General features: G+C 58.3%; 3 protein-coding genes across 15 annotated transcripts in view; 2 read left to right on the forward strand and 1 right to left on the reverse strand.

Moving 5' to 3' along the window:
* The window catches only part of MIER2 (MIER family member 2), a 993,207-nt gene that overhangs the window by 499,449 nt on the left and 469,449 nt on the right, over nt 1-24,309 (forward strand). The gene's annotated exons all lie outside the window — the stretch shown is intronic.
* Nucleotides 70-4,762, reverse strand: GAMT (guanidinoacetate N-methyltransferase). Of its 2 annotated transcripts, XM_010374898.2 has the most exons (6): nt 4,492-4,761; nt 2,927-3,072; nt 2,661-2,724; nt 2,264-2,331; nt 2,052-2,162; nt 70-413 (listed from the first exon to the last, which is right to left on the reverse strand). In XM_010374898.2, exons 1-6 carry the CDS (start codon nt 4,670-4,672, stop codon nt 273-275), a joined length of 711 nt encoding a protein of 236 aa, XP_010373200.1. In that variant the 5' UTR covers nt 4,673-4,761; the 3' UTR covers nt 70-272. The 2 variants fall into 2 exon arrangements, with proteins under 2 accessions (XP_010373200.1, XP_030790936.1); XM_030935076.1 differs by lacking the exon at nt 70-413 and having other exon boundaries at nt 1,755-2,162; nt 4,492-4,762.
* DAZAP1 (DAZ associated protein 1) overlaps nt 12,425-24,309 on the forward strand; it is a 30,381-nt gene continuing 18,496 nt past the window's right edge. For 6 of the 12 annotated variants that reach the window (XM_030935063.1, XM_030935065.1, XM_030935061.1 and 3 more), the window contains exons 1-4: nt 12,425-12,655; nt 22,282-22,322; nt 22,992-23,158; nt 23,448-23,513. In XM_030935063.1, the coding sequence (XP_030790923.1) occupies nt 12,627-12,655; nt 22,282-22,322; nt 22,992-23,158; nt 23,448-23,513 (303 nt within the window). In that variant the 5' untranslated portion in view covers nt 12,425-12,626. The remainder of the gene's footprint in view (nt 12,656-22,281; nt 22,323-22,991; nt 23,159-23,447; nt 23,514-24,309) is intronic. The other 6 variants (XM_030935066.1, XM_030935059.1, XM_030935067.1 and 3 more) reach the window with 4 other exon arrangements.

Consider the following 24,309-nt stretch of genomic DNA (forward strand, 5'->3'; position numbering starts at 1 on the left):
CCTGCTTTTCCTGTGTCCGTGGGATGGACGGGAGGTGAGAGAGCAGCCGCTAGAAGTAACAGTCACAACTCACTGTGGACCAGCCAAGCCAGCGCCGGTGTTTACTTCACCTCAGAGACCCGGCAGCGGGCCGCAGTGACCCCTCACAGAGAAGCTGGGAAAGCTGCTGGTGACACACAGCCGGGATCAGCCCGGGGCTGGCGGGAGAGCCTAGGCTCCCGGCCAGGAAGGCACGGAGGAGGGCACAGCTGTGGCCGGGCCAGGGTGGGGGCTCATCCCTTGGTGACCAGGGGCGTGATCATCTGCGGGAAGGCATAGTAGCGGCAGTCGGCCGGTGGGACCAGCGCCATCACCTCGGTACGGATGTTCTCCCTCCGGAAGCCGGCCTCCAGCAGCGCAGGCACCTGTGTCTCCTGGTCGGGGATGGTGCCAGGTCATCTCTGAGGGCCATGGGGGTCACGTGCACCCTCCCCTCATTGAAGAGTGTTTACAAATGGCAAGGCCCGGGTGGGCGGCTGCAGCTGCTGTGGGGCATGCGGTAGGGCAGCCCTGGAACCCCAGCCCCACACCAGCATCACCCGGCTCAAACCATCCCCGGGGCACCTACTCCACAGTGCTCCAGACCTTGCCAGTGTGGCGGGTGGAGCCAAAGAATCACCACAGAAAAAGAAGACAGGCCATTAGTTCCCATTTTCGACAAGGGCCACAGGTACCCAGCCAGCTCTCACAACAGCAGCCCAGGGCAACCACATAGAGCCCTTCTCAGACAGACTGCCTCCACCAGGCAGAGGGAACAGCCAGCCAAACACTGCTGAACCAGTGAAGACAGCCAGGTGAAGGCGGCCAGAGGGAGGGGAACACGCGGGGCTTGGGCCGAACCACAGGGCACTGGGGAGCCACGGGAGGTTGTTGAGGTGGTGAGGGACTTTGATTTTCATTTTGTTTTTGTTTTTTTGAGATGGAGTCTCGGTCTGTTGCCCAGGCTGGAGTGCAATGGTGCGATCTCGGCTCACAACAGCCTCTGCCTCCTAGGTTCAAGTGACTCTCATGCCTCAGCCTCCCAAGTAGCTGGGATTACAGGCGCCCGCCACCACGCCTGGCTAACTTGTATTTTTGGTAGAGATGGGATTCTGCCATGTTGGCTAGGCTAGGCTCAAACTCCTGAGCTCAAGTGATCCACCTGCCTTGGCCTCCTAAAGTGCTGGGATCACAGGTGTGAGCCACCATGCCCAGCCTGATTTCCTTTTTTTTTTTTTTTTTTTTTGAGACGGAGTCTTGCTCTGTCGCCCAGGCTGGAGTGCAGTGGCCGGATCTCAGCTCACTGCAACCTCCGCCTCCCGGGTTCACGCCATTCTCCTGCCTCAGCCTCCCGAGTAGCTGGGACTACAGGCGCCCGCCACCTCGCCTGGCTAATTTTTTGTATCTTTTTTTTTAGTAGAGACGTGGTTTCACCGTGTTAGCCAGGATGGTCTCGATCTCCTGACCTCGTGATCTGCCCGTCTCGGCCTCCCAAAGTGCTGGGATTACAGGCTTGAGCCACCGTGCCCGGCCATTTTTTTTTTTTTTTAATTTTCTTTCTTTTTTTTTTTTTTTCTTGAGACAGGGTCTGGCTCTGTTGCCCAGGCTGGAGTGCAGTAGTTCGAGCTTGGCTCACTGCAACCTCTGCCACCTGGGCTCAAGCAATCCTCCTACCTCAGCCTCCCAAGTAGCTGGGAGTACAGGTGTACACCACCACACCCAACTAGTTTTTTGTATTTTTTTAGTAAAGATGAGGTCTTGCTCTGTTGCCCAGGCTGGTCTTGAACTCTTAGGCTCAAGCAATCTGCCTACCTCAGCCTCCCACAGTGCTGAGATTACAGACCTGAGCCACCGCTCCTGGCAGCCACCACATCAGGCAAAGGACTTTGGTTTCTAAATGAACCAGCACAGTCCAGCCCACCCAGGGGGTCAGGAAGGGACCCTCCCCAGGTAGCAAGGTGGCTCCAGCAGTCCCTTCCCACCCCCACCAAGGTCACTGCCTGGAGACCCACGGGAACTCCAGGTGGGCGCACCTCAAACATGGTGGTGATGTCTGAGTACTTGGACTTCATCAGCTCCCCCCAGGAGGTGAGGTTGCAGTAGGTGAGGACACCCCCCGGCTTCAGCAGGCGAAAGGCGTGGTTCTATGGAAGGGGAGTGGCCAGTGGTCAGAACGGAGGTGGGGGTGTGGGCAGAGGGGCTTCCCCGAGGGCCTCCAGCATCCCAACAAGTCAGAGAGAACCACCTTGATGAAGTTGAACTGGTGTGTGTGCCAGGTCTCCTCCGAGAGTGGGTACGTGTCGTACAGGATCCCTGCACGGAGGACAGAAGCCCACGCGGTCAGGGCGGGGCTCAGCACCTTGCCCAGCCTCACCCAGCTCATCCCCGAGCAGGTGGAGGTGCAGTGAGATGGGGCCGTGGGCAGAGGTGGGGCTCCCACGCGGGCTTGAGAACCCCGAGATCGCCTCCAGGGCTCCTCCGTGAGTGTGCCCATCCCCGGTGCCCTGCTAGCCCTCACAGCCAGGCCCACACCCACCTGGGCTCTGTCCCCCCAGTGCACATCAGAGGGCCCCCCACAAGCAAAGGAAGGGCTTCAGTGGAGCTGGGAGGCCCACCCTGTGATATGTCCCCTCACCCCTCACCATCAAAGTGACCGTCAGGCAGGGTGGGCGCCACATCCTCCCACAGGCCTTTCAAGGGAACGACCTTGAAGAGGGGAAAATAAAAAGTGGACAGGGTAGAGAGGTCCCCAGGATCTCCCCACCTGCAGAAAGGGAGCGGCCGGGGGACTCCCGAGAGAGAAGACCATCTCCTCTACCTCTAGGCAGCCCCAGGCCCCCAACCCCAGGAAACAGTGCCCTCACCCCAAGGAGTGGGGATCCTGGAGGGCCTGCGGGCAGAGGGGCACCTTGTGTGTCTGCCGCGGGGCCCAGTCCTGGAGTCGCTGGAAGACGCCGTCATTACACTCGATGATCCAGTGCTCATCAATGGGCGCCTCCTGCACCTTCGACGCTGCGATGGCCATGCCAAAGCCCACCTCCAGGACCCGGCCCCCTGGGCAGACACAGGGCGCCCAACATCACTAGGTGGGCCGGGCTTAGGAGGCTGCCTGGAGGAGGGGGCACAGGGCAGGGCAGGGGAGACTGCCTGGAGGAGGGGGCACAGGGCTGGGCTGGGGATCTGCCTGGAGGAGGGTGTGCAGAGCAGGGCTGGGGGTCTGCCTGGAGGAGGGGGTGCAGGGCAGGGCTGGGGAGGCTGCCTGGAGGAGGGGGTGCAGGGCAGGGCTGGGCTGGGGAGGCTGCCTGGAGGAAGGGGCACAGGACTGGGCTGGGCTGGGGAGGCTGCCTGGAGGAAGGGGCGCAGAGCTGGGCTGGGGGAGTCTGTCTGGAGGAGGGGGTTTAGGGCAGGGCTGAGGAGGCTTCCTGGAGTAGAGGGCCTAGGGTAGGGCAAGGCTGGGCTGGGGAGGCTGCCTGAAGGAAGGAGCGCAGGGCTGAGCTGGGGGTCTGCTTGGAGGAGGGGACGCAGGGCTGGACTGGGCTGTGAGTCACATTTGCCACAGGACGGGAGGGCGCCCTGGGCCAGCATGGACAGAGGCAGGCGGAACACAGTAGTCCTGAGCGGGAACAGCGTGGGCCCTGGCCAGCGACCAGAGAGAGGATGACCAGCCAGGGAGGCCGAAGATGGCCGCTTTTGGGGCCAGGCCTGTGGGGAGGCAAGAGCCTTGGACTTTGAGCCCAGCCCACGCTGTTTGTCCCCGGTCCCTTATCTCTCAGGTTGGTTACTTTTCTCTCCCCCTCCCTCCATCTGAAAGTTGGATTTGCAAGAGTGGTCAGGCAAGACCTGGACTTGAGACTATGTGGGAGGGGAAGGGCTGCTCCCCAGTGGGCCACACATGACCCCCAATCCTAATTGGCACTGGACACTGGACGTGCCCATTTTCAGGGTGCGAACACTGGGGCCCGGCCCTGGGATGGGGCCTGTGCGGGGCCAGGGAGTCCTTTCTCAGCAGCCCTCAGCCTCTGACGCCAGGCAAGCCAGGGCCACCCCGGGGACAGCTGTCTCCCTGAGCTCAGCTTTCTGGGTGCTATTCTTAGCCAGGGGAGTTGGGGCTGCTCTCCCAGGCAGACAGAAGGGCAGCCTCTCCCTGGCACGACCCCTTCGTCCCGATCTCAGACAGGGAGCTGGGGACCCGGTTCCACCCAGGTCTCGCGTTTGAGGTCCCCATCCGGAGAGCGGGGGGTCTCACTCCCCCTGGAGAGGAAGTTCCTGGTACTTAGGCGGCGCCTAATGTGTGCGGGGCCCCACTCCTGCGGCATTCCCCGTGAACGCCTCCGTGTGCCCCCACCTGCAGCCCCACTTCCCAGGCCAGGAGACAGAGGCGCCCCAGCGGGAGGGTGGGTCCCCGGGTCCGGGCAGCCCCAGCCTCAGTTTCCCCTGCGGCCCCGGGGACGGTGCAGGCCGGGTGGGGGCTACCTTTGGAGGCGGCGGCGGCGGCCAGCGAGTGCATATAGGGGGTCTCCCAGCGCTCCATCACCGGCTTGCCCAGGATGCGCAGGTGAGTGTCCGCCGCGTCGTAGGCCGCGGGCGCCGCCCCCCACGCGGGGCTGCAGTTCTCGCCAGGCGCGAAGATGGGGGTCGCGTTGGGGGCGCTCATGCTGCAGGCTGGACGGCGACCCGACTTGGATCGCGCAGCGCCCGGGCCCGCTCCCTGCAGGGCCTTGTGGGCCGGGGGCGGGTCCAACAGGCCCGGGGGGCGGACCCGCGAGAGGACGCGCGCGGCTCCGGGAGCGGCCTCTAGCGGCGGCCACGCGAGAAGTGGCGGGAGCGGGGTTGGGGCCCCGGCTGCCGCCTCCCCAAGGAGCCTCGGTGCCCTCTCTGTGGAGCGGGCACCGCAGGCCCGCGCCGGGGGAAGCGAACCTGCAGACCGAGGACCGGAAGGCCCTGCCTTGCCGCTTACGTGCCTCGGTTTCCTCACCTGTCGGCACGCAGAAAGCCCCCATCCTCGCTGGGGTGTCAGAATCTGAGGATCTTTCAGGCGCTGTTGAAAGTGCTTTAAGTGTTTAAAATCATTTAATCTTCAGAAGATGCTACAGTGAGCTCTATCTTTTTTAAATAGAGACGGGGTCTTGCTATGTTGCCCAGGCTGGTCTCAAACTCCTGGGCTCAAGCGATCCTCCCGCTTCAGCCCTTCCAAAGTGCTGGGATTACAGGCGTGAGCCGCCGTGCCGGCCAGGTTCTGTACTGTCGTTTTTTCTTTTCTTTTTCTTTTCTGTTTTTTTTTTTAAGTGAAAGCAAGTTTATTAAGGAATAAAAAAGAACGGCTACTCCATAGAGCAGCTGACTGTCGTTATACAGATGAGGAAACTGAGGCTTTGAGAAGCAAAGCCCGGGGTCTGGTGGCCACGAGGGTGGGGACCCAGGATTAGAGCTCTGATGCCCCTCTTTCTTTCTTTTCTTTCTTTTCTTTCTCTTTCTCTCTCTCTCTCTCTCTCTCTCTCTCTCTCTCTCTCTCTCTCTCTCTCTCTCTTTCTTGATGGAGTCTCGCGCTGTCGCCCAGGCTGGAGTGCAGTGGTGCAATCTCGGCTCACTGCAACCTCCACCTTCCGGGTTCACACCATTCTCCTGCCTCAGCCTCCTAAGTAGCTGGGACTACAGGCGCCCGCCACCACGCCCGGCTAATTTTTTGTATTTTTAGTAGAGATGGGATTTCACCATGATAGCCAGGATGGTCTCGATCTCCTGACCTCATAATCCAACCCGCCTCGGCCTCCCAAAGTGCTGGGATTACAGGCGTGAGCCACCGCGCCCCGCCGACGCCCCCCTTTCATGAGCCCACGTCACACTCCCATAGACTGGGTGTTACCTGAGAGCCCGGGACCCTGATGGGGGCCTCTGCCCAAAGACACCTCCAGTTCTGGAGACCAGGACTTAATCCCAGCAGTGCCCTTTCCTCGGGCAGCCCTGCAGCTGGGGGGTGCAGGGGTGGAATTAGGCCTCTGCAGCCCAGGGTAGCCCCTTAGGGTCAACCACACCCCCGTCTGTTTCCTGGGGGCCCCCAAGCCCGCTGCGTGGCGTCCTGCTCTGATACCCGGTTTCCTTCCCCCTCTGAATGTGGGGCCACGGTCATGAGCCCTGAGCACTGCCTCCCTGCCATGCATTCTGCACAGGTTAACAGGTGGGGCAGTTATTACACCCATTTAACACATGAGGAAACTGAGGCCCAGAGAGGTTGAGGTCACAGGTTGCAGCAGAGCCGGGGTATGCACGCAGGCAGCCTCCGAAACAGCTGTCGCACGCAGCCTTCCCTGCACCGCCTTGTCTGGGTAGCTGCCTGCCCTGTCACTCCACACACCCCTGCCACCTCTTGCACAGCTCCTGTGACCCTCAGCCCCAGGCCTTGGCACACGCTCTTCCCCCTGCCTGGACAGCCTCTCTCCTGGCCAGGCCGCTTTCTCTTTCTGTCTCAAGCTGAGCCCACGTGTCCTCTAGGAGACGCCCCTATTCTGCCCCAGGACAGGCATGTCCTGATCAGAAGCTGTTTTGTTTGTTTTTGTTTTTCTGAGACAGAGTCTTACCCTGTTGTTCAGGCTGGAGTGCAGTGGCGTGATTTCAGCTCACTGCAGCCTCCGCCTCCTGGGTTCAAGCGATTCTCCTGCCTCAGCCTCCTGGGTAGCTGGGATGATAGGTGTGCGCCGCCACGCCTGGCTAATTGTTGGTAGGGACAGGATTTCACCACGTTGGCCAGGCTGGTCTCGAACTTCTGACCTCAAGGGATCCACCTGCCTCGGCCTCTCAAAGTGCTGGAATTACAGGTGTGAGCCACCGTACCCGGCCAGGAGCTGTTTCATTTATTTATTTATTTTTGTTGAGATGGAGTCTCACTCTGTCGCCCAGCCTGGAATGCTGTGGCATGATCTCCTGCCTCAGCCTCCCGAGGAGCTGGGACTACAGGAGCCCGCCAACACACCCAGCTAATTTTTTTTTTTTTTTTGTATTTTTAGTAGAGATGGGGTTTCAGCGTGTTAGCCAGGATGGTCTCCATCTCCTGGCCTCATGATTGGCCCACCTCAGCCTCCCAAAGTGTTGGGATTACAGCCGTGAGCCACTGCACCTGGCCAGAAGCTGTTTTATCTCTCTTTGGTAGTTCACTAATGGAAGGTATTTCTTCATAGTTCTAGCCTCCTTCTCACAGGGCTGTCAGTGATCCTGGCACACAGAACATGCTTGATAGGCCGGGTGCAGCTGCTGCCGCCTGGGATCCCAATGCCTGGGGAGGCGCAGGGGCTCAGGCCTGTGATCCCACCACTTTGGGAGGCTGAGGTAGGAGGATTGCTTCAGTGCAAGAGTTTAAGACCAGCTTAGACCACACAGAGACCTCTTCTGTACAAAAAAAAAATGTTTTAAAAATTAGCCAGGGCCAGTCGCGGTGGCTCATGCCTGTAATCCCAGCACTTGGGGAGGCCAAGGCGGGCAGATCACCTGAGACCAGCCTGGCAACATGCTGAAACCCCATGTCTACCCAAAATACAAAAATTAGCTGGGCGTGGTGGTACATGCCTGTAATCCGAGCTACTCAAAAGGCTGAGGCAGGAGAATCCCTTGAACCTGGGAGGCAGAGGCTGCAGTGAACATCACGCTCAGTGAAATAATCCAGTCACAATAGGACAAATCCTGCGTGAATCCACTCCTAGGAGGTCCCTGGAGTCCTCAGATTCACAGAGACAGAAAGTAGGATGGGCTGGGAGGTGCCAGGGGCTGGGGAGGGGACAAGGAGTGAGTATTTCACAGGGCAGAGTTTCAGTTTGGGAAGATAAGGTTATGGAGAGGACAGTGGTGATGGTTGCACGGCAGTGGGAACGTGCTTAATGCCACTGAGCTCTGCACCTAAAAATAATTAAAATGGGGCCGGGCGCGGTGGCTCACACCTGTAATCCCAGCACTTTGGGAGGCCAAGGTGGGCGAATCACGAATTCAGGAGATTGAGTAGCTGGGATTACAGGCGTGTGCCACCGCGCCTGGCTAATTTTTTGTGTTTTTAATAGAGACAAGGTCTCACCATGTCTCCCAGACTGGTCTCCAACTCCTGAGCTCAAACGATCCACTTGCCTTGGCCTTCCAAAATGCTGTGATTATAGGTGTGAGCCACCTGGCCTGGACTTACTTATTAAGTCAGGGTCTCAGGCCGGGCGCGGTGGCTCATGCCTCTCATCCCAGCACTTTGGGAGGCCGAGGTGGGCAGATCATGAGGTCAGGAGATCAAGACCATCCTGGCTAACATGGTGAAACCCATCTCTACTAAAAATACGTAAAATTAGCCGGGCGTGGTGTCGGGCACCTGTAGTCCCAGCTACTCAGGAGGCTGAGGCAGGAGAATGGCGTGAACCCGACAGGCGGAGCTTGTAATGAACCGAGATCGTGCCACTGCACTCCAGCCTGGGTGACAGAGCGAGACGCTGCCTCAAAAAATAAAATAAGGCCGGGCGCGGTGGCTCATGCCTGTAATCCCAGCACTTTGGGAGGCCGAGGCGGGCGGATCACGAGGTCAGGAGATCGAGACCATCCTGGCTGACACGGTGAAACCTCGTCTCTACTAAAAATACAAAAAATTACCTGGGCATGGCGGCGGGTGCCTGTAGTCCCAGCTACTCGGGAGGCTGAGGCAGGAGAATGGCGTGAACCCGGGAGGTGGAGCTTGCAGTGAGCCGAGATCGCGTCACTGCACTCCAGCCTGGGCGACTGAGCGAAGCTCCGTCTCATAAATAAATAAATAAAATAAAACAAAATAAAAATAATTAAAATGGAAAATTTTATGTCACGTATATTTTACCACAAGAAAAAAAGGGGACCAAAACTATATACTGTGTGTTGGATCTGTTCATAGTCACACTGGGAGTAAATTCAGATCAGTGTCTGCACAGCCTTTTTCTCGCTGCCTTGGCCCTGGGGTGGAAGGAAATGAATGGGGAAGAGGGAGAAGCAGGCTCCTCTAGTTCTTTCTTTTTTTTTTTTTTTATTTTTTAAGGTGGAGTCTCACACTGCAGGCCAGGCTGGAGTGTAGTGGCGTGATTTTGGCTCACTGCAACCTCCACCTCTCACGATCAAGCAATTCTCCTGCCCCAGCCTTCTGAATAACTGGGATTACAGGATTACAGGCATCTGCCACCACACCCGGCTAATTTTTTTTTTTTTTTTTTTTTTTGAGACGGAGTCTTGCTCTGTCGCCCGGGCTGGAGTACAGTGGCCGGATCTCAGCTCACTGCAAGCTCCGCCTCCCGGGTTTACGCCATTCTCCTGCCTCAGCCTCCCGAGTAGCTGGGACTACAGGCGCCCGCCACTACACCCGGCTAGTTTTCCTTTTTTTTTTTTTTTTTTTTTTTTGAGACGGAGTCTTGCTCTGCTGCCCAGGCTGGAGTGCAGGGGCCGGATCTCAGCTCACTGCAAGCTCCGCCTCCTGGGTTCACGCCATTCTCCTGTCTCAGCCTCCCGAGTAGCTGGGACTACAGGCGCCCACCTCGTCGCCCGGCTAGTTTTTTGTATTTTTTAGTAGAGACGGGGTTTCACCGTGTTAGCCAGGATGGTCTTGATCTCCTGACCTCGTGATCCGCCCGCCTCGGCCTCCCAAAGTGCTGGGATTACAGGCTTGAGCCACCACGCCCGGCCTTTTTTTTTTTTTTTGAGATGGAGTTTTGCACTGTCATCTGGGCTGGAGTGCAATGGCGTAGTCTCGGCTCACTGCAACCTCTGCCTCCCGGGTTCAAGCAATTCTCCTACCTCAGCCCCGAGTAGTTGGGATTACAGACACCTGCCATCACACCTGCCTAATTTTTGTATTTTTAGTAGTGATGGGGTTTCGCCATGTTGGCCAGGCTGGTCTCGAACTCCTGACCTCAGGTGACCCTCCGACCTTGGCCTCCCACAGTGCTGGGATTACAGGCATGAGCCACTGTGCCCGGCCTGTATTTTTAAAAATGTATTATTTATAAGCAGCTTGTACCTGACTTCCTTCTTTGGGCCACATTCTGTGCCTTTCATCCCCCCACTGCTTCATTGTTCATGTATCCAGTCACCAACAGATGCACGTGGGGTTGTTTCCAATGTTCTAGTCTTGTTTTGTTTCGGTTCTGTTTTTTTTTTTTTTTTTTTTTTGGTGGAGACAGGGTTTTGCTGTGTTGCCCAGGTTGGTCTCGAGCTCCTGGGCTCAAGTGATCCTCCTGCCTCACCCTCCCAAAGTGCTGGCATCACAGATGTGAGCCTCTGAGCCCCGATTTTTTTTTGTTTTTTTTTTTGGCAGGGTTTGGCTCTGTGGCCCAGGCTGGAGTGCAGTGGTCGGATGTTGGTTCACTGAAACCTCCAACTCCTGGGCTCAAGCCATCCTCCCACCTCAGCCTCTAAGTAGCTAGGACTACAGGCGCGTGCCACCAAACCTGGCTGAGTTTTGCATTATTATCATTATTTTTGTAGAGATGGGGTTTTGTCATGCTGCCCAGGCTGGTCTGGAACTCCTGGGCTCAAGCGATCCTCTCATCTCGGCCTTCCAAAGTGCTGGGATTACAGGCATGAGCCACTGCATCCGGCCAGTTTTATTTTAAATAGGGTTTTAGTCTCGGCTACTCGGGAGGCTGAGGAGGGAGGATAGCTGGAGCTCAGGAGTTCAAGGCTGCAGTGAGCTATGATTGCATCACTGCACTCCAGCTTGGGCAACAGAGTGAGATCCCATCCCAAAATAAAAGAAAAAAAAAGTGTTTTTGTTCTGTTTGCCTGTGATCTTGTTCCTTGTGTGTGTATGTGTGTTTTTCTTTGAGACAAGAGTCTTGCTCTGTCGCCCAGGCTGGAGTGCAGCGGTGCGATCTCGGCTCACTGCAACCTCTTCCTCCCGGGTTCAAGCAATTCTACTGCCTCAACCTCCCAAGTAGTTGGGACTACAAGCGCCCGCCACCACGCCCAGCTAATTTTTCGTATTTTTAGTAGAGACGGGGTTTCACGGTGTCAGCCAGGATGGTCTCGATCTCCTGACCTCGTGATCCACCTGCCTTGGCCTCCCAAAGTGCTGGGATTCCAGGCGTGAGCCACCGCGCCCGGCCCTTTTTTTCTTTTTTAAGAGGGAGTCTCGCTCTGTTGCCCAGGCTGGAGTGCAGCGGCATGATCTCGGCTTACTGCAACCTCTACTTCCTATGTTCAAGCATTTCTCCTGCCTTAGCTTCCCGAGTAGCTGGGATTACAGGCGCCCACCACCACGCCTGGCTAATTTTCTTTTGTATTTTTAGTACAGACGGGGTTTCACTGTATATGTTGGCCAGGCTGGTCTCGAACTCCTGACCTTAATTGATCCACCTACCTCAGCCTCCCAGAGTGTTGGGATTATTGGTGTGAGCCACCTCACCCAGCCTTGTTTCTTGTATTTATTTAATTTTGTGATGATGAATAAATCAAACGATCAGGTTATCAACGTGCTGTGAGATTAAGGAGAAAGGCAGTAGGCATGACGTACCCGGTTTGACAAAACCCTGCGTGTCACCTCTTTACCACGGTCAGCCTTAGACGGGTTTCTCCATCTCCTACTGCTGACATTGGAGGACGGGTATTATTTTTTTGGAGGGACCGTCCTGTGCACTGCAGGGTGCTGAGTGGCCTCTCTGGTCTGGACCCACTACATGCCAGCAGCACCCCCCCCCCAAGATGTGACAACCAAAACCGTGTTTTCAGACATTGCCAAGTTATCCCCTAGGGGGCAAAGTCACCCAGGAGAAGAACCACTGATGTATGCAATTAACAGATGCAACTAAAACAGTATTTGGCTATTAATAGGAATAGCACTTTGGGGGGTCAATAGTAATGGAATTTACTTAATTGTTTTGATTTGATTCCAGTCCAGTCCCGAACTGGGTGACCTTGACCAAGTGACTCAGCCTCTCGGACCCTCGGGATCCTCTTCTGTGAAATGGGGACACGAGAAGGAGCCTCGCGCGGGACGGCCACGTGCCGCTCCCGCTCCGTCCGCCCGACTGGGGTGCCGGCGGGGACACTCCCACTCCCCCCAGCGCCCCACACGGCTCCACCGCTTCCCAGTAGAGAGTTAAAGAGGAAGCCGCAGCCGCGCCTGCGCCCGCCGTGCCTAGCCCAGATCGCCAGACGCTCCCGCGCGCACACGCACGCAAGCTCGCAAGCATGCGCACGCACGCACGTGGCTCGGCCCGCGCGCATCCTTCCCTCTCAGGGGCGGGGCCAGCGCAGGGACTCCATTTACCAGAGTGCCCCGCGGCAACGCCGGGAGGCTCCGAGGAGGAAGGGAAACGCGCGACGGCGCCGACTGCGGCGGCGCGAAATCGGCCGCAAGGACGCACGCACAGACGGAGTACCCCTGGCCCCGCCCTCGGAGGCCCCGTGCGGGAGCGCGCCCGGGCGTGCGCAGGGGCGGCGGCGCGGCGGCGCGGGGACGCGCGGTGACCGTTGGCGCCGAGGGGAGGAGGCAGCCGCCGCTGCCGCCGCCGCCGCCGTTGCGCAGATCCGGGCCGCGGCTGTGGGGAGGGCGACGGACCGGGTGACCTTCCGGAGGCGGGAGCGAGCGAGGAGACCCGGGAGCGCCGAGCGTCGCCGCCGCCGCCGCCGCCATGAACAACTCGGGCGCCGACGAGATCGGGTGAGGACAAGCGGCGCGGGCCTGCGTCTCCGCCCCGGGCCCGGCCCGCCGCTCCCCGCCACCCGGCCTCAGACGCCGCCCCCTGGGGCTGCCCCGTCAAGGTCACGCCGGCCGGGGGCGGATTTGGGACCCGGACTCGCCGCGGCTTCTCGCCGGGGGCCCTGGACGGGTGCCCGGGGTCTGGGGGGTCCTGGCGCCCCTGCCGCCGCTTCTCGGCTTCTGTCCTGGGGGACTCTGTCCTGGGGGACTCTGAAGGGGAGCCTGAGGGGTCTGGGGGACCCCGCCGCCGCCTCCAGACTTCCTGGTCGGGGGAACCCCGAACGCCAACCTGGGGGGGGTCCTGGGGCGCCCCTGCCGCCGATTCCCGACTGCGCGTCTTGAGGGACCCCGAATGGGAGCCTGAGGGGTTCGGGGGCCCCGGCCGCCGCTTCCCTGCTTCCTGGCTGTGGCGGCCCCGAACGGGAACCTGGGGGGTTCTGGGGCGTCCCCGCTGCTGCCTGTAGACTTCCTGGCCTGGGGGACCTCGGATGAGAACCTGAGGGAGCCTGCGGGAAGTCCAGGGCGCCCTCGCCGCCGCTTCCCGGCTTCCTGGCCAGGGGGACCCCGAATCGTGGCCTGGGGGGTGGGTGGTCCGGGGCGCCCCCAGCGCGCGCCCAAACTTGGCGGGCGGCGCACGTGGCGAGTCGAGCCTAGGGTTCCGGTTCTGCCACCGCCCAACTTACCCCACTCTGGGCTCCAGGCTCCCCGCTCCCATCCCGCCCCCCCCAGAGTGGTAAGGAGGGGAGGGGTTCGCAGACCCAGAGCCCGGGGTGCTCGGGTCAGCCGGGGCCCGCTGTGTTTACGTTGCCTCGGCGCCTCCCCGCCGGGGGTGGGCTTGAGCTGCGGAAGGGAGAGTCAGCGCTTCCGAGGCGGCGATGGGCCGGCGGATCTTTGCGGAGCCGAGGCGTCCCCTCCCATAGGAGCCAGACCTACTCCGGACCCCGCGGGGCCGAGAAACCTCATTCCGCGGTGCCCCGGGGCTCGGCTCCATTATTTGGCAGGAGCGGCTCCTGCAGCAGCTACGTTGTTTTAGAGTTGCATTCTTCCGGCAAAACAGTCTGGGTTGGGTTTCCTCGTGGTCTGGTGTAAATTTTCTCGGTGCCCTTAGCTTTGAGCTGCGCCCCGTGTTCTCAGCGCTGGGCTTGGCCAGTGCAGGAGCGGTTGCTGCTAGAGGGTTGCCTTGGCAGGCCCGTCCCGCACCAGCCACAGGTCACAGTGGTGGACGGGAAATGCCTTTTGTTGGTTCTCCCCCTCCCCAGACAAAACAAAGAGCACTTTCCATTGGAGAACCGGGATGAAAGCACTTAGCCCCTGCCTCGCTTGTGCTGTGAGTCCTCTCCAGGCGCTTTGACTTGACAGGGTCGGAGTGCCTGTGTGGGCGACATTGCCCGGATGGGCCTGAGCAGGGAGTCCACCAGCCACGGGGGATGGAGCCGCCGACTTTGGGGTGAGGTGGGGAAGGCACTACCAGATGGGGTACCTGGGTTAGGTCCATTCAAGCTGTGGGTGAACATGGGTCTGCTCCACCCAAGCCGTGGCTGTGAGGAGGCTGGAGAGAGGTGAGGGCTCCTGTCCCTTCCCTCCCTGCATGGACACCCTTGGGAAATGGAGCCCCTGGGGTCCCAGCCTGGGTCTGGAGGGGTCCCACCCACAGCACAGATAGGCTCGCAGGCTACCTGGACGCCCTGGGCTGCGTGGAGGAGGACTGGAGTGCATGGACCCTGCTCTCCCCGGTTGCCAGGAGCGTCCACTGCTTTCTAAGTCAGACTCAGTGGCCAAGAAGTGTTGACACAGCTACACGTCCCATGGGAGACCGGCTTCCATTCTGTGCGTAGTCAAGGGTCTACTCTGACCTCCTTGCTGTGTGGAGTTGTGTGGGTGAAGTGCTTGTGACCCTGTGAAGCACCCTCCTGGCAGGTCCCCTGCAGTTTCCTGTGAGGCCACAGGACCAGCCCTGCAGCAGGGTGCCACCCGGGAGGGTGCTGTGCGTGGATGGAAGCAGGCCCTCTCTGCGGCAGATGGCAGCTCTCAGGATGCCATGGGTCTGCGGTGTCCCTTAACCACTGGAGGGCTCAGCAGCCTGAGGAGCGGCCTCTCTTCCTGACGCAGAGCCCTCACTGCTCACTGCCTTGGAGGGGAAAGGAGATCCTGCGGGACCCTGCCTGGAAGGCTGGGCCTGGAGCACGCATGGGTGCGGGGGTCAACGCTTCAGGAGACTTGGAGCTCGGCAACCCCCTGTTCTGAGACACTTGTGGCTGTTCAGCTGCTGCCCTGGGAAGGTGGGTTAGGGACCCACCTTTGGGGGAAGCTCTGGTCTTGAGTCTGAGAAGTCTTCCCAAGTTCTGAGGGTACCTGTGCTGGCGTAGAAGTCCACGTGAAGCCTGATGGGGGATGAAAGTCAGCTGAGGCCTGCTGGTGATAATGGATGCCTTACGCACCCCAACTTACAGTCAGCTTAAGGAGGGGGTCTGCATGCAGAAGGAAGCGCATAGCAGTGGTGGGGTGTGGGGAGTCCCTGTCCGGACCTTGGTGGGTTTGGCACGCGGACCCCACATGGTGGATGTGATGGACAGTGTCCTCATTTGGGAGCGGGGTCTGTCCTGTGGTCCTCTTGTGAAGGGTGGGGGATAGGCACTGACTTGTCTGGCGTGTTAGGGGGTTGGCATAAGCTGGTGGTCTGGAGCACTCAGGGCATAGGCGGTCAGGAAGGCCTGAGTCTCCAGTCTGCCCTCCCTGGCCTTGTGAAGTCATGTTAAAGTCTGGGTTGAGCACCTCTGACTTGGATTCTGGGAAGCTGACACAGTGTGGCCGGGGTTGCTGCATCCTGTCGAGTAGCTGCTGGGTGCTGTGCGCCTGGGTGATAGGCCAGGTGTCAGGGATAGGGCCCATGCCCGGCTTACTGGGGAGGGGACAGAGGCTCAGAGGGGTCACCTCGAGCGCCCAGGCCGTTGTGTTCTGCTGGCCTCCAAGGCGGCACGCGGTCATGGAACTGGAGAGGGGGGTTTATGGAAGATTTTATCTGGTAGGCTGCGGAATGGTAAGACGGGGACACCTGGAAGCATTGTAGGGAAGTCACAGAGCGAGGAAGGACTCAGTGGAGAGAGGAGAAAGCCGCCTCTGGGCAGCTTCAAGGGGACCCAAGCCTGTGGCGGGGCCCGTGCCGCTTAGAGCCAGGCCCGTGGCAGGTCCCTGGGTTTATTGGGTGGCTGTGGAAGGAGACATCCTGAGTGTGGCTCGTGGCTGGGCCGCTAGAGGCTGTGACCACCTGTGTCTGTGGAGTGAGCACGAGGCACCTGGGAGGGATTGTTGCTCAGGCCAGAGACGGCCGTGATCTGGGGGAAGGCTGTGGCAGTGTGGGGAGTGACGGGGAACCTCACGGGGCTGGCCGTGAGCTGGGGGAAGGCCGTGGCAGTGTGGGGAGTGACGGGGAACCTCATGGGGTCGTGCCAGCCTTTCTGGGGCTCTCTTGGTGTGTCTGGGGTTATTCTGAGGCAGGTCTCCTGGGTTTTGTTAGCACTCTGGCCCGGATCACTCTGGGGCACCATGGGCACTGCAGGGTGCTGGGCAGCATCTTTGGCCTTCACTCACTCCGGGCCAGGAGTACCCCCAGTCGTGACAACCGCAAATGTCCCCAGACATCACCCAGTGTCCTGCTCTGGGGAGAACCACTGTCTGGGAGCATCTGTGCTTTTGGCCTGGTTCCCACTGCACTGGGGGCAGCTGCTCCTTGTGGTTTACGGCTTGTCCTGTGTTGGCTCCTTTGATTCCTGTGAATGGGCCGTGAGGTTGGATGTGCTCCTGACTGGCTTGCCTTGGCTTCGATGGTCTGGAGCAGCGGCATGGGCCCTGGCGCTTACCCTTTACACAGCGGCTCCCCAGTAGCCCAGAGCTAGCAGCAGCATGCAGTGTGCCCAGCTGGTGCTTGCAGCCTTGGCTCTAACCCTTGACTTTGCCAGAGAGACTGAGGCACAGAGGAGTTGAGGGATGCGCCTGGGGTCACCCCAGAGAGTGGAAGAGCTGGAGCTGGGAGTCCACACTCCTCCACTGGCCGCCCCGCACAGAGGGCGCTCCTGGTGGGTGGCTGTGTGCATGGTGTGATCTGTCAAGCTGAGGTTGTGCTGTCTTCTGTGGACTGAGGCCTTTTCCGATCCAGGCCTGGTCCCCGTGGCACCATGTCATGATGTCAGATTCTCTGAAAGCTGTGACAGGGCTTTTGGCAGAGGCCTCTCATTTGACAGATGCTTATGGGCTGAGGTTCCAGCTTGGCTCCAGGCATTGCCAAGGAGGACACTGGTCCGCCTGGAAGGGCGGGGCTGTCAGGGAGAGGATGAGGGTGGCCACAGTAAGCACTCGGGATGTGGGCATTCAGGGACTCCTTCAGCACACAGCAGCGTGTTCCGGTTCACGGACTGCTCCTGTGTTCTGTGGATCCCACACCCTGCAGGCGTTGGCTGGGGCAGGGCATCTTACCCTGCTGGTGAGAGGGAGGCCAGGCTTGTGGAGGGTGGGGCTGGGCTCACTGGCCTGAGGCAGACAGTGGGTAAAGTGGTCCCAGTCCCCACCTGGTCTTAGGGGCAGGAAAGTCCCTAGAGGCTCTTCCTGATTCTCTGGAGGAAGAGAAGGGCTCCCCACACATCAGCCGCCCCTGGGCCTGGGCTTCTGCCTCTTGAGATTGTGTACTGAGCTGAGTGTGACTGGCAGAACCTGGAGCCAAGTGGGGTCTGTGGGGAGGTAGGCTCCTCCTGGCTTCATCCCCCGGCCCAGCAGGAAGGGAAAGGTCACCTGCCAACTGCCCCCAGTGAGGCCCCCGGTGGCGAGGCTGGCCACCACTTTTTGAAGCCCGCTGCGGTGCTGCCAGGAGGCCAGGGCTCTTTGTGGTCAGCCTAGGCCAGAGGAAGCTCTGCAGATGGACTTTCTGCATAAACACTGCACAGCTACCCTAATGGCACGCAGCAAGCGAGGTTGCCATCCAAAACGGCTTTTGCTTTAACAGGCGGAAGAGGGTGGCTGCGCCGGCTGCCGTGGACTGAGGAGCACCTGCCAGGTGTGGAGCTGCAGGTCCTAGGTGCCTGGCTTGCAGGTCCTGGGAGATGTTCATCATGACCTTCGGTGGGCAGACTGCACACCGGACTGCAGGTTGCAAGGGAAGAAGTGGAGCTCACCCCACGCCTCTCCCACTGACGAGAACATCACTTTTGGGTTTGTGGGTTGTGAGGTCTATAGGAGCCATGATGTCCAATTCGGAGATGCCATCAGCTGGGTGATGACTCTCCCACCTGGTGGGCCCCTCCGAAGCAGGGCCTCAGAGACAGAGTGCAGGAGCCACATTGCTCGCTAACCCCTTCATCTGCATAGACCAGTGTTGCATTGCCCTGTTAATGCCCTTGGTCCACACACTGCCAGTCCAGGTGCAGGCTGAGCAAGTCTGGAGCTGAGGACAAGCAGACCGTCAGCCCTGTAGCAAGCCCTTGAGAGCCAGCTGCACCTCCTGTTGGCCTGTGCTTGCCCCTGGCTCCCTGGACCCTTACGTTTACTTGTGTGAGAATTGGTTTTGCTGCCTGGGCAGTTGATGGACAGCGTCTGGGAGTTGCCTGCCCAGGGCCCCGCATGTTTCTGGGGTGCCGGCTTCTCACTCACGACCTGGTGAGGTGAGGTTGGCAGCCAGGAACTTTCTTACTTTATTGACTGAAACATCCTGAGACTCAGAAGTAGGGACTTTGTGCCGGGGCCCTGGAGGCTGTCCCTGCCACTGAGGAGGCAACTCTCCCCTGGACTTCTGGAGGCTTCTGTCTGTAGACCAGGGAGAAGGTGTTAGCTGGTGGCTCCTGAGCAGTAGTAAAAGAAACATGGACACAGGAAGCTTTAGGGTTAGAAGCCACTCTCAAATATTTCAGTGGAAACACAGTGTGGCCGGGCGTGGTGGCTCACGCCTGTCATCCCAGTCCTTTGGGAGGCTGAGGCGGGCTGATCACCTGAGGTCAGGAGATCGAGACACAGCTATGTGAAGCGAAAGCTATCTGTTGCTGTCTCAGATTTCACAAGTAATGAGACTTCTTTCAAAAAAATCTTAGTCTTTTATACCATAGTTGTATATATAACTTCTGACTTACAGAAAAATTACAAAAATTCCTGTATCGTCTTCGCTCTGCCAGATTCACCATTGGCTGACATTTTACCCTTTGGCACGTGGTGCCTCTTGCCCCACCCCCAGTGAGCTGTGTGTGTGTGTGTGTGTGTGTTTTAGATGGACCCTTACTCTGCCGCTCAGGCTGGAGTGCAGTGGCGTGATCTTGGCTCAGTGCAACCTCCACCTCCCAGGTTCAAGCAATACTCCTGCCTCAGACTCCCGAGTAGCTGGGATTACAGGCACCCACCACCAAGCCCAGCTAATTTTTGTATTTTCAGTAGACATGGGGTTTTACCATGTTTGCCAGGCTGGTCTCGAACTCCTGACCTCAGGTGATCCACCTGCCTCAGCCTCTCAAAGTGCTGGGATTATAGGTGTGAGTCACTGCACCCATCCTCACTGTGTGGTGTGTCTTTCTATTGAAATATATGAGAGTAGCTGGAGACCGATACAGTCCCCTTTATGTGGACACTGAGATACCTATTGTTTCCCAAGAACAACGACATTCTCTCACACGAACACAGCACAGTGATCAAAATTGAGAAAGCGGCCGGGCGCAGTGGCTCACGCCTGTAATCCCAACACTTTGAGAGACCGAGGCGGGCGGATCATAAGGTTGAGAGATCGAGACCATCCTGGCCAATATGGTGAAACCCCCTGTCTACTAAAAACACAAAAATTAGCTGGCGTAGTGGTGGGCGCCTGTAGTCCCAGCTACTCGGGAGGCTGAGGCAGGAGAATCGCTTGAACCTGAGAGGCGGAGGTTGCAGTGAGCCGAGCGCACCACTGCACTCCAACCTAGCAACACAGCAAGACTCCGTCTCAAAAAAAAAAGGAAATATTGAGAAACTATTTTTTATTTTTTAAATTTTTATTTAAGAGATGAGGTCTCTGTCACCCCAGCTGGAGTGCAGTGACACGATCATGGCTCACTGCAGCCTCGACCTTGACTCAAACGATCCTCCCGCCTCAGCCTCCCAAGTAGCTGGGACTGCAGGCCCCACCACCACCTGGAGTGTTGTTATGTTGCCCAGGCTGGTCTTGAACTCCTGGCCTCCCATAATGCTGTGATTACAGGCGTGTTATACGCCCAGCTGAGAAAGACAGTACTGATACCAGGTTATCTAACCCATCGACCCTGTTCTCAGGTTTCCAGCCCTTCCCCCTTAATACCCAATTCTTGAAATTTAAACGAGGACCGAAACTGGACTGGTCTGACGAGTTCCTTCTGCCAGCGAGGTGGGCGGGGTGGCGGGGGCCTGGGCTGCTTGGAAGACACCTGCCTGTTGCCTGGCTGTTTGATGTGTGCAGTGCTAACTAGAGGCTGGTATTTCTTCAAGTGACTTGGGTTTGGTTTTGTTTTCAGGATTTGTGTGTGTGTGTGTGTATGTGTGTGTGTGTGTGTTTTGTATTTTTGAGAATGCTTGAACTTTAATTCCAAAGGGTTGTGTAAATGAGCATTTTTCTGGGCAGTTCCAGCCTTGAGGGCCCTTCCTTCACACGGTGGGGGCTGCTGCCCGCGCCTGCTGGGTGCCGGGCCCTGCTGGCAGGGATGTGGGCGGGGCTGGCCCTGACTCAGCACGGGCACAGCCTATGGAGAGGGAGGCATGCGGAGGCCTCGCTCCTCCCACGGTCTCTAGGCCTGACCTCAACGCTCCCTGGCCTGATCGCGAAGGTTGCGTGGGAGACACAGGATATTAAGTGAATGAGGCCTAACCCTAAGCCTGTTGCTGTTGCGCGATCAGCATGTTTTTCCCTGAAATTTGTCTTTTCAGATGTCTCCTCTAAGAGTCAGGAAGCACAGGGCGGCTGGCATAGCCCGCCTCTAATTCTTCCTGTCTCAGCCCTCCCCACCAAAGAATGGAGTTGGGGGCTTGCTTGTTGACACTTTGAAGATGGCAGTGGGTAGCTTCCCTGTGGTGGGAACATGCTTTGTTTTTCGCACACTAAATTTAAATTAGCCTTTCTTAGGGAAAAAGAAGGAACAGGGACGAGCTCCTGGCAGTTGGCTGTGGCACACACTTCACCAGGGGCTGACTCGCGGGGGCTGAGTGCACAGGCCCCAGGTAGTGGTTGATAAGGGGTGGTGAGCGTGTCAGCCATCTTGCAGGGGTGTTTCCTGGCAAGCTGGTAGGAGCAGTGAGGAGCACGTTGCTCCTGACTGCTGGTGGGGCAGTAATGTGTTCAACCTGCCAGGGACCTTTTTGCTGAAAGCCCAAGCCAAGTGTGATGTGGTTGGCCGTCAGGGATACAGGGCCCCGCATGGTACTGGTGTTATCAGTGAGGTTGGCAGGATTCTTGGGTCTCGGGTGGGAGCTTTGGCCTGCACGGTGTTTTGCTCTCTGAAGACCAAGGGTGATGATGGTGCTGGCAGTCAGTCATAACTGAGATTCAGCTCAGGGACTTCATTTCTGAATGCGAGTCCCCTTTCCCAGGGAAAGCAGGCAGAATGGGATAGTTGCCGATAGAACCACCTCTTCCCTGCCTCCTGGGTTTGGGGGAAGCTTGAATGAGATCTAAGGCCCCGTGCCTGGGTCAGCCTGATGGCCCATGTGTCTCAGACATGCTCAGTGGGTGCTGTGGCTGACGCAAGGCGGCACAGTCCCCTTTGGGAGATGGAACAGCCAAGGGCCCTGGGGCCACCTGGAGCAGCAGCGAGGTGGAAAGGTGGGTGGGCCCTTGGGCATCACTGCCGGGGCGATGGCGGACGCCTTGGGAGAGCTCCAGCTCATCTGCCTGGAAGAGACAGCCCCAGGACGGGGGCGACGTGGGCCTTCGGTGGGGGTGCGGGCAGGAGGTGCCAGTGCTGAGACTGAGTTTTAGGCCCTTCTCATCTACCCCGAAGAGACAGCCCTAGAATGGGGGTGGCGTGGGTTTGTCGGGGGTAGGTAAGGGGGGTCGGTGCTGAGACTGGAGCTTCAGGGCCTTCACCCTCATCTGTGGGCCCCTCATTCGTTCATGAGTGCAGGCTCATTGGGAGGCTTCTGTGTCCCCCCACCCCCTCCCCAGCCTGTAATTCAGAGGCCGTGTGGCACAGGCATCTAGTTTACTGTGCATCATTTCAAATCTAGACTTCTACATTATTTTTCCTGATTATAAAATACTTGCAAAAGCTGTAGGAAAGCGAGCTTGTGTCCTGCTCGGCAGCAGCGCAGGTGAGCCTGGTGCTGGCACCGCTGGCCTGGCGCAGGAGCTCGTCGCCTACTGCGCTTGAGGCCGGCGTGTGACTCTGGCACAGTCTTCTCCCCATGGCAAGGCTTGGGATCATCTTTCATGTCTGCAGACAGCATGGGCAAGACTGACTCGCCATTGCTGTGAACTCTGTGTACCGTCACGTGCACAAGCACGTTTGCAGAAACTGCTGCTGTGGTTTGAATTAAGACCTCAGCTTGACTCAGATGGGGGGCATTTCTAAGGTGAGCGCTGTCTTGATCCTGAATATCTTCTCATTGAATTGCAGGAAGCTCTTTGTGGGCGGTCTAGACTGGAGCACGACCCAAGGTAGGTGGGGAAGGGGTGTCAGGTGGGCACTGCAGACGGGGCTCTAGGACCTTAGCCTTCAAGTTGTGTCTGCCCGCCTCTTTCTCCTGTCTTGGATGTTTTAAAGGCCTTTTGATGTTGTGATTTCTGGGCAGGGCACGTTGGAGTTGGCTGGGGCGGAGAGTAAGTGTTCGTTTGCTCTGAGACTGTTAACTTGGTATTTCCATCCCAAGTTACAGGGAAGACTTCGGGCTGAGGTGGCTTGTGGAGGCAGACAGCTGTTGTCTGGAAGTGCAGAGGGCGAGGGGCTGGCCAGGCCATCACTGAGGCCAGAATAGGAGGAAAGAGTGCAGCAAAGTTGGCGCTCCTTGGCCACTGCCAGCATTCAGAATTGCGTTTGCCTTGGCCTTAAACGCTGCCTTCCTGGATGCCCACAAAGTCAGCTTGTAACCGCTGGCCACTGCTGTGCTCACTGGCAGCCCCTCTGATTTACATGAGGACCTCAAGTGTATGTTGGGCAGAATCCCCCAGTGCTTCCTGTACACCGCATCCCCCGCCTCCAGCCCCAGTTCAGGGTTGCTCGGTGCGGGGCCAGTGGACTGGAGGCGCCTGCGTGCCAGCAGCACCGCCAGGCACGTGCCTAATGCTCTGGCCCTGTGTGTTTGTGTTTTCTTCCCGATTTCTGAGCAGAGACTCTCCGCAGCTACTTTTCCCAATATGGAGAAGTCGTAGACTGTGTTATCATGAAAGATAAAACCACCAACCAGTCTCGAGGCTTTGGGTTTGTCAAATTTAAGGACCCAAACTGTGTGGGGACGGTGCTGGCCAGCAGACCGCACACGCTAGACGGCCGAAACGTAAGTGCCCTTCTGGGAGCTCTCACCCGCCTCTGTCTCACCTGTCCTTCCTCGGCTTCATTTTGTCCTGGACTCTGACTGATGTTCGCGTTAGAGCGTGTTTGAACGTGGGCTTGATTGGGAAGGATTAAGCCTTGGTGCTGAGGCTGGATATTGCAGGAGGACACAGGGTGAATGGAGCCGGCGGGGCGGGGCGGGCTGCTGTGCTGTGGCTGCTGTTGTGCTGACACCTTCTTTCCTAGAGAAACAGCCTCTTATTCACAACTGGCTGACTTGAAATTTCCTACAGATCGACCCCAAGCCATGCACACCCCGGGGGATGCAGCCCGAGAGAACGCGGCCAAAGGAAGGATGGGTAAGGGGCTGGGCAGGGCGGCCGCCTCGTGGGCTCTCCACTCCACATGGAAAGGAGATACGTGCCTTTGATCTGCTGTTGTTGCTCATTAAGATTGAGAGCGACACGAGTCTTCTAGGTTGGCACTCGAGCAGCTGTGGATCACCAGGTTTATCAGTGCTGTGAGTGTGTTATCTCACAGCCAAGAAAATTCTTACCAGTCTATCTTCAGAAAAAAGAAATGACAGCTCATGCCATTCATTGTCAGAAGCCAGTCATCTTTCTTCTGTGCCCTGTGTGCCCTCTGTGCTGGGCCTGCCCCTCCCACTGCCTGGCCCTCCTCAGAGGTGGGCCATCCTTCCACTGCCAGGGCTGGGCCGGGCCGCCTCACAGCTCGTGCTGTGGCCACTCTATGGCTCCACTTGAGATCTCCTGACATGGCAACTTGGGTTCTCTGACCTGCGGCCCTGGTGCTTGCCTGGCCAACAGGGCACCGTCCTGGCAGGGGGTCTCCTTGGCATTTGGGTCTCACCACCACCCACACCTCACCTTCCTGCACCCCCCACCACTGGGGCGGTGCAGATGGAAAAGCTCTTACCCTCCCTGCAGAACGTGCTGGACAGTGCAGACCTGAAGGCCTGCTGAGGCACCAGGTGCCAGCCTCTCCACAGTGTGGGCAGCAGGGCAGGGCCCGAGAATCTGCATTTCTAGCAGTAGCCCATCTACTGCAGGCTTCAGAACTCTTGGAACAATTCTTTTTTTTTTTTTTTTTTTTAACCTTTTATTGGGAAACTTTTTAACTACAGAAAAATTAGAA

This window comes from Rhinopithecus roxellana, chromosome 8 (assembly GCF_007565055.1).
Source record: "Rhinopithecus roxellana isolate Shanxi Qingling chromosome 8, ASM756505v1, whole genome shotgun sequence".
NCBI lineage: Eukaryota > Metazoa > Chordata > Mammalia > Primates > Cercopithecidae > Rhinopithecus > Rhinopithecus roxellana.